At 47.8% G+C, this 9,438-nt stretch overlaps 1 protein-coding gene across 1 annotated transcript; it reads left to right on the forward strand.

Moving 5' to 3' along the window:
- The first annotated feature begins 708 nt into the window (after positions 1-708).
- LOC118223751 (ras-related protein Rab-1B-like) lies at positions 709-5,585 on the forward strand. The gene is made up of 6 exons (XM_035410699.1): positions 709-1,024; positions 3,006-3,078; positions 3,278-3,373; positions 3,811-3,906; positions 4,516-4,647; positions 5,328-5,585. Exons 1-6 carry the CDS (start codon positions 1,011-1,013, stop codon positions 5,520-5,522), a joined length of 606 nt encoding a protein of 201 aa, XP_035266590.1. The 5' UTR covers positions 709-1,010; the 3' UTR covers positions 5,523-5,585.
- The last annotated feature ends 3,853 nt before the right edge of the window (positions 5,586-9,438 follow it).

The following is a 9,438-nucleotide window of genomic DNA, read 5'->3' on the forward strand; positions in this document are numbered from 1 at the left end:
TCAGAACAACGCGAGGAAAGTAATACTGAAAAGCACAGCACTTTTACCATAATAAACACAGTAGCTTACATGCAGCCTACATACGCGAGCTTATGCTCAGCACTCCCGAATTCCGCACATCACCCCGATCTACAACATCCGTGTTGACTTTAGGCGTCCACAGGGAGCAAAACGAGGTGGCGAGAGAGTGCCAACTCACTGGATTTTCCGTCACACCGAACAACAACAGCGGAACTTCGTGGAAGTACCCAGTCTAAGGAGGCAACGTTGATTTTTTTTCCAGGCATGTAAAAAGTGATTTATTTTTCCATCGACTAAATGAGTCATATTTTTGAATGACTGGCTACAATGCGTTGGTGGAAATTATATACTGTGATAGAAATGAAAACGTGACAGTAAGTCCCATTTAGTGAAAATAACTTTATTAAATAACTTTTAAATTTAGAGGCACAGTGCTGCACGGTCTGCCCATAAGCATATTCCTGAAGTAAGTTCGACATTCTGGAAGTTATCTACTGTCAACCTTTCTTACAAATATTTAATTATTTTTTTCAATATTGTCAAACTCGCATTCGGAATTTTGTAGACAAACTAAAATCAGACGAGAATTGTTATATACCTTTCTGTTTGTGTCTTTCTCACCTTTCCATCTTGTCATCCGTTCTACAATCTTTGGTATCTCCGTGGCGTAACGTCACGTCATCTGACGTCACTGCCGCACCTGCGCAGCCATCTTGTATTCTAAGCGATAGGGAGAGGGAAGAAAAAAGAAAAATAAACCTGTCTGAGAAGAAGATACATTTTTAAAAGGCCCTTTGTAAATACATGTCTGTAAAACGTAAATAAGGACAGGTGAAGAGAGTGTGATAAGTATATTGTTAACTAGCTATCTACCTAACCTGAACATATCGCGTCCATTCGACTCATTTGCTTCCAGCAGGAGAGAAAGAGAGGAACTGAGGAGACGAACCATCGACTGAAAAAAAACTGAGTCTGACCGGAGACACGCCATGAATCCCGAATAGTGAGTAGACTCATCCAGCGCCTGGGCATATGTGTGACAGGCTGCGGATGGTGTCAAGCTACTTTATGTCTTTACCATTAACGTTAGAGCCGGGAGAGGATGGCTGTAGTCTAGAAGTCTAATTTCACAGGGTCGCTAGCCAGCTAGCAACACGAACGTTGTGCTTGCTATGTCCAGTGTTGCAAAACCACTGTTGTCACGTTAGTAGCTAGCTAGCCAGCTAGTTAACTTAGGCCACCAAATGTTTTGAACCGTGAAACATCTGGGGTCTTGAGAGGTAGCACGAGTACCAGCTGAGGACACCCAGCTAGCTATTGATTTCCCCGAGAATAGTGACCCGTGTCTGTTAAGTTACAGTATGCCTAGCCAACTATCGTAAATTGCTAAATGTGTTAGCTTGATTGGGCAAGTTAACTCACTAGTCTAGCTATAAGCAGATTTGCACAGCAATTCGGTTTTGTCGTCGGTGTTATAGCTGAATAGCTGCATAGTTTGTATTTAGTTGCATCAATTGTACTGGAATCACGAGTACCTGCTAGTTTATTAAACGAAGCTACCGTTAGCTAGCTGGCTTGTTGACATGTATGTTGAACAGATGGCTGTGGTTTTGATAGTCTAATCTGCAGCCATTGTGTTGGGAAGATCCAGTAGCCAGACCCATCTTCTGAATCAATTAAGTAATTCAACTCTAGTGACACAGGGCCTGTGTGTTTTATTGATAGCGCATGATGCGAGCACCAGCTCGCCAGCAATCTGCTAGCTAGACGGCCGAGCTTATTTCCTGGCCTATCTAGACGAGTCTTGTTTTCTGCAGTAAAACATCGAGGCACCAACTTTACGTTATGTTCTGAATATGTACAGTTTGGACCACTTTATTTCTGACGTAGTGTAACCTAGGACGTAGGGTATGGTTTGGGTATATACAAAGTTGCAAAATCTTGCCTGCGTAGGAATGCAAGACATTCACAACCTTCACTTATTATTAGTAAAATGGGTGCGAATTTGTAGGTTGTAATGTGTCGCATTACGCTTTACTTTGCAAAATATTCTGTTTTCTGTTATTTTTCATGACTTGTACTTCAGCTGAAAAACTGTAACTAACAAGACAACGCTGACCCGAAGTCCTAGGGAAGGGGTGTTTAACCTCGTTTTGAAGACAGGGTGTGAACCCAGGATTCTCGCCCCTCGGGTTCGCGAAGAAGCTTTACGAGAGAAAGGAATTGCAAAGAATTACAAACCTCCTACGTGTCTCTGGCATCCGAGAAACGTAGTGTGTCATCCGGTGCGCCAGGCACCCAGTATGAATGCTAGTTTTATATCAGTACTAAACGCCCTTAATCAAAATACTGTATCGAAATTTATTTTAGATAATTGAATAACTTCCATAAGTATCTATGGTTCCTTTTGCCACTTTGCTTCTATGGTTTATGGTAACGTGGTAGAGCTGATTTGATAATACAACCAACAACAAAAACGGGGTTAAAAGGAAAACTGGATTTATTGAATTGCTTATTTTAATGTGTCCTTTATTTTTCCTCTTGAAGCTTAATTAATGGAGGTCAGCTAGAACAAAGACCAGCATACACACTGTCCCCTGCATCAGGACTGGTGAACAAAGGGGAAGAAGCTTTAGAGTAGCTTGCATATATTCATGTCCGGGAATATGCAAGTTTTTTAAATTTGACATGTAAAATAAAAGCTTCATATGGTTTTCCATAGGTCTGTTGAACAGCAGCAATGCCTGCGACTAGTTTCAATGCCATTTTCAGTTTGGGAACAGTGTGACGTCCATCTGTTGTTAAAGTAAATTCTTCTCCCCCCCCCCCCCCCCCCCCCACACCCTTGCTAAGTTAAGCCTGGTTAAAGTCATAGTCTTATCTGTCAACGCTCCTGAATTTATGTATTGTCCCCTCTATCCATACACTCACATGTGTGTATTTAGGGCCTACTTATTCTTCTCACACTTTTTTTTGTCCTCTAGTGATTATCTATTCAAGCTCCTCCTGATTGGTGATTCTGGTGTTGGCAAGTCCTGCCTCCTGCTTCGATTTGCTGTAAGTCCTGTCAATCATGGGCCGTTGTGTTCTTGGGCTGTTCATTCTTTGTCCAGTTGGCTTCACTGTCAGTGTTATATTTGCTTCTGTATTGTATATTGTTGGTACACAATATGGCCCCTCATTTATTTACACTGGGGTTAGTTCAGGATGGGCATGTTGCACGTTCTTATTCCTGATTGTTTGTGTCTGTTTCTAGGATGACACCTACACAGAGAGCTACATTAGTACCATTGGGGTTGACTTCAAGATCCGCACCATTGAGCTGGATGGCAAGACCATCAAACTGCAGATTGTGAGTGGAGTACTCTGACCAAACGTGTTCATATGCGTCCCTAACCAAAGTTCACTTACGACACTATGGTCATGGTAGCCAAAGGTTTTGGCGCTGTATGTTTCCGAGAATCATGTCATGGAAAGGGGGTTGGAGGCATTGGCGTTGTCTTGGAGATAGTCTTCTCTTGTGAAAACATAGTATGCTGAAGTTATTATGAAGCTATTTTATACTTTAGAATACATGAAGTGTAATTTAAGTTTATATCAAGTGTGCATAGCAAACTAGTAAACAAAAATAGTGTGCCAAATCAGGGTTGGAATGAAAACCTACCGGACGGTGGATATCCAGGAACATGATTGGGCAGCCCTGCTGTAATGGGAAAAGGTCAGCCAATCAGAATGTGTGCCGCGTTTAAACTCCCAGATCGGATCTCCTTCTCCTCCTCCTCTCTCTAGTGGGACACAGCCGGCCAGGAGCGGTTCCGCACCATCACCTCCAGCTACTACCGGGGAGCCCACGGCATCATCGTGGTGTACGACGTCACGGACCAGGTCAGTATGTAGCTGCACCGGGGGGCGGGGGGGAGGGCAGCGGCAGCGGCAGCGGCGCATGAGGAACCGCTGGGAGGGGCTAGGGATCTATTTGTGCCAGGAGAATGTGTATGTGAGAGGTTCCCCACTGCACACGTGCACACTTGTACATACAACTCTGTTTCCCTCCAAACTTTTTAATATCGGGACCAAAATGAGAAATTTAGGGACCCGTCTAATACACGTTCGAGCATAGCTTAGTGGATTACAGACTCTTTCCGGGACCCACCTTCTACACACCTGTGACCCATTTGGTCCTTGCACCGTAATTTAACACTGCCCTGGATAATTTGCCATCACGGAACAGAGCACCAGCATCTTAACGTTCGGAGTGTTCAGTGTACACAGTGTTGAGTAAGTATGTGTGTTGTGTTAAAGTCTTGGGGCAGAATGCCAGCATCTTAACGCTTTGACTGTGTAGTGTACACAGTGTTGAGTAAATACGTGCGTGATGTTAAAGGCTTGGGGCAGAATGCCAGCATCTTAATGCTTGGAGTGTTCAGTGTACACAGTGTTCAGTAGGTATGTGCGTGGTGTTAAGGGGCTCATGGTTCTCCCTCTCCTCTTCAGGAGTCCTACAACAACGTGAAGCAGTGGCTGCAGGAGATCGAGCGCTACGCCAGCGAGAACGTCAACAAGCTGCTGGTGGGGAACAAGTGTGACCTCACCACCAAGAAGGTGGTGGACTACACCACCGCCAAGGTGAGGTGCTCCTCAGGGCCGACGCGACCCTCGGGGGGGTGGGGGAGCTGTCTGTTTACGCAGCGAGAGACACAACTTTCTTACATGCACTTTTGAATTCAGCCATTTTAAAAAAATGTTTATATTGTATGTATTTGTACCTTTCAAGACTAGTTTGGAAACTAGATGTTTCATGTCAAGGGGTTTTTCCATCCTGAAGCAAATTTTAAAATAAAACGACGTTAAATAAAAATAAAAACTGGCACTGAGTAATTTACCGCATTATTTTGTGTAAAATCGGTACTGTCTATTTTTATTACACTATTTGCCCAGAAAGCTACATAAAAGCAAGGCATTTCTTTATGTCAGTGGAATATAAGTCTCAACTCAAACTTATTATTTACAAAAACAAGACCAGATTAAATCCTAGTATATGGCTGGACCTAACACACGTGATCCGGCCGACCAATGGTGTAACTTCATAACTCGGCCGACCAGTGGTGTAACTTCATTACTCAGTCAGTCAGTCACTCAGTCACAGACATTAGCGTTTGTAGGGCTGGCCCCGCTGTTGCGGTCCAGCCAAAAAAAAAAGTGGCTTTGAAGCTCTGAGTGCCGGGCTGTACCTGGTACCACCTGGTCTCACCCCTCCCCTCCCCTCCCTTGGCCTCGCCCCTCCCCTCTCCTCCTCTCCCGCGCAGGAGTTTGCCGACTCCCTGTCCATCCCCTTCCTGGAGACCAGCGCCAAGAACGCCACCAACGTGGAGCAGGCCTTCATGACCATGGCGGCGGAGATCAAGAAGCGCATGGGGCCGGGGGCCACGGCCGGCGGGGACAAGCCCAACCTGAAATTCGACAGCACCCCCGTCAGGCAGTCCGGGGGGGGCTGCTGCTAGAGACTCTGCCCCTCACCAGCACAACCACCACCACCACCACCCCCACCCCCCCCCCCCCCCCCCCCCCCTTCGTCTGCCCTGGCCCGTCCTCTCCGCTCCCCCCCCCCCCCCCTCCTCCTCCTACTCCTCCTCCTCTTCTCTCCCTCCTCCGCCCCCTTTCCTCTCCTGGAGAGATTGGAGAGAGGAGGATGAGTGGGAAAGGTCATGGGTAAGGGCTCCTGACTTACCGGCCTGCCATCTCCATTTTGTCCCCCTATACAGACTGAGAGAGAGAGGGAGGGAGGGAGGGAGGGAGTGAGAGAGAGACATGGGAGGGTGCACATTTCAGCCATTTTGGTCTAGCTCCCCCACCCCATTTTGGTCTAGCCCCCCTCTTTTTTACCGAGGGAAGAGAAGAAATGCATTGGACTTGGGAGAGGGGTGATGCCATATATTAGTTTCAAATTCCGTTTTACATATCATGCACACTTGTACACACACACACACACACACAGCCTGCTAACTGACATGCATACATTTTTGGGTGACAACAAATTAGCGTACATGTCATTCAGCTCAAAGAAAACGGTTGCAGAAGAAATCGGCAATATTCAGCGTTCTCATCATGACCGTCAGGTTTTTATCATTATTATTATTATTATTGCAGTTGTGATGTTTTTTTTTATTTCAGATTTTTCTGATTTGTTTTTAAATCTGGAATGCTTGTACTGCTCACAAATAAGCTTGCATAACCTGGCATTTGGAGGTTTTGATTCTTCAGGCTTTTTTTGTTTTGTCTTTTCTTTTTGTGTTTTTTTTTTTTTTTTTTTGTTTCCGTGGAGACGCGAGTTGTGAGTGACGGGTGCTGTTCTCTCCGGTACCGCCCAGAGCGAGTCCCCCGCAGATAGCGAGTCCGTTACCCTGCTCCCGTCGGTTCTACGCCACTCCGGTTTCCGGAAGGATCTGGACCCTCCACCGAGTCGCAGGGGAACGGCTCACAGAGCGCCGACCTGCCTATAGATCCGGTTTATACCGCATAGATCCAGTTTATACCGCATAGATCCGGTTTATACCGCATAGATCCAGTTTATACCGCATAGATCCGGTTTATACCGCATAGATCCAGTTTATACCGCATAGATCCAGTTTAAACCGCATAGATCCGGTTTAAACCGCATTTAGACGGTGCGGTTGGATCTGCCGGCATCTGTGGCTTTTTGGGTTTTCTTGCGCGCGCTCCCCCCCCCCCCGCTGAATCGTGGGGCGAAGTGTTTGTTGCTGCGGAGGTGGAGCCGAGCCACGCGCTCCTGAAGGGGTTTCCGGGTTTTCAGGGGCTGCACTGAATTCTGGGTATTCTGCCTCCGGCCAGCACGTACGCTTCCCCTCTCGCTCCACTGAGTCCAGCTGAAAATGCACTGGAATTTACCTTCAAGATGTAGACGGCAGTTCTTCAGATCTGTTCTGCTCAAACCGATGACTGGCATCCTAGGCTTTTTAAGTGAGCTCGTGTTTTTTTTTTTCTTCTAATTTCTTTTTTGAGCCGTTTCGTTCATCAGGCACCTGGAACCCTAGTTAGCGTCTCTGTCTCTTTTTTTAGTCACCAGTCTGAAGTCTTGAGTTTTTGTGAGTGTAGGGGTTGAGGTGGTGTGTGTGTGTCTGTGTGTGTGTGTGTGTGTCTGTGTCTGTGTGTGTGTGTGTGAGTGTGTGTGTGTGTGTGTGTGTTCACCGTCTCTCTTCTTTCTGGGCGGAGTTCCTCTCGTGTCGACCCCCTCTCCGGCTCTCGCGACCTCCTGTCATTTTTCTCGAAAGCATTCCTCCGGTTTGACGGGCGGGTGGGGAATCTGTGGCCTCCGCTTGTAAGCCCCGCCCCTTTAGACTTAATTGCTGCTGCTTGGTGACGTAGCGAGAGCTCATTCACAGGGGCTGCTCACAGAATGCATTATCATGTCTCTCTCTCTCTCTATCTCTCTCTCTCTCTCTTTCTCTCTCTCGCTCTCTCTCGCTCTCTCTCGCTCTCTCCCGCTCTCTCCCTCTCTCTCTCTCTCGCTCTCTCTCTCTGTCACTCTCTCTCTCTCTCTCTCTCTCTCTCTCTCTCTCCCTCTCGCTCTCTCTCTCGATCTCTCTCTCTCTCTCTCTCTCTCTCTCTCTCTCTCTCTCTTGCTCTCTCTCGCTCGCTCGCTTGCTCTCTCTCTCTCTCTCTCTCTCTCTCTCTCTCCCTCTCCCTCTCCCTCTCCCTCTCCCTCTCCCTCTCCCTCTCCCTCTCCCTCTCCCTCTCTCTCTCTCTCTCTCTCTCTCTCTCTCTCGCTCGCTCTCTCGCTCTCGCTCTAATGAAATGCTTATCGAAAAGCAGGTCCGGCGAAATCACTCCGTTCCGCAATCGTAAATTTAAAAGCCGCACAGTCGTGACGGGCGATGCCACCTCGAATCTCATTCTCACGCATCGACTTCTCCGCTCTTTGTGAAAGGGGGTGTTAATCGGGGTCTTCATCAAGACGGTGCAAGAAAGTAGCCTTTCACTTGCAGACCTCACACTCTCTTCTGGGTGGTAATCACTGGAGGTGAGTGACAGCTCCTGGTCACTGCAGGAAGAAGAGCAGACCCTCGAGTAGCCAGTGTTGTCTCTGTGAACACTAGAGAGATGTGGCGAGGAAGAAGGATCTGGTCAGCAGCGTCCTACACTGGCATGAGAGCAGGCTCCAGTCTGCTAATCCCAGTAACACCAGCCTGGACTGGGAGTGGCATTAGGATAGACCTATCTCTTCACAGTGACATCAGAGATCATCGGGTGGGTTTTTTTTCTTCTTTTTTTTCTTCCCAAATGGCCCTGCTCAGTTTTAGAAGACTGTTATTCTTATTTTTATGTTACCCCTCCTGAACGTGCGTTGGTCTGTCGTTCTGCGAGCACTTTTTCTCAGCAGTAGTACTGTAACGCTACGTGCGGCTAGCCTGCCAAAACCAGACACAAAAGCCGTATTTTCTCCTTAAAAACTTGCTTACAGCAGCATGCCTTATCAGAAACGACAGGGCAGATTAGAACGTTCCTAACAGTGGGGGGGGGGGGGGGGGGGACACATTTGGGAATGTTGGGGAGGGGTTGCAGGGATGGACTGGTCTGAACAAGGAGGCCGGAAATGATCTCCCACACACCCCTCTCCAAAAAACAAAACAAACTTTTTTTTTGACGTCGGACGTCTCCACGGCGACCACAGAGGCTCTTGGGAAGTGTTGTTCTGATATGAGACTCATGCTCTCGGTATAGACCCAGGGGTTGAAGGGCACGACGGCCTGTGATGCAGGCGCTTGCAGCCTTTTTTTTGGGCCAGTCTATTACATACATACACACACATGCACGGACACACGTGCACACCCCCACACGTGCACACACATGCTCACACGCATGCGCACCCCCACATGCACTGCACGCATGCATGCACGCACGCACGCACACACACACACACGTGCGCACCCCCACACGCACGCACACACACAATGTGTAGATCATGCAGACCTGGTGACAAGCTGTGCTGGTGATGCTTACACCCAGAAGTGATTCAGTTGGAATCCCACGCTGGCCTTCGGGGCGGACCTGAAAATGTGGCGTCTGTGCGCTTTTCTGCCGCGCTGCTGGTGGACTCAGCAGGATTGTCCTCAAACGGGCTGAAGATGCTCAGTGGTACCCGGTTGTGCCGTTCACCGCGGTCACGGAAATTGCAAAAAATGAAAACCAGATGATTCACCGATTTAATGTTACCTGTTTAGAACGTGCGCACTGGTCCACCGTTTGTTTGAAACTTTGGAAAGTACATGCGGCCAATTAGGCCTGCAGTCCTTTATGTGGGGCAGCAGCCTCTGGTCTCCGATGGAAAGGAGTGGTTTATGTCGGCCATGTGAGGCCACTTGTTTGCCTAAGTGTGTTTAGTGGGGATTATGATTGCCA

Source organism: Anguilla anguilla, chromosome 3 (assembly GCF_013347855.1).
Source record: "Anguilla anguilla isolate fAngAng1 chromosome 3, fAngAng1.pri, whole genome shotgun sequence".
NCBI classification, from domain to species: Eukaryota; Metazoa; Chordata; class Actinopteri; order Anguilliformes; family Anguillidae; genus Anguilla; species Anguilla anguilla.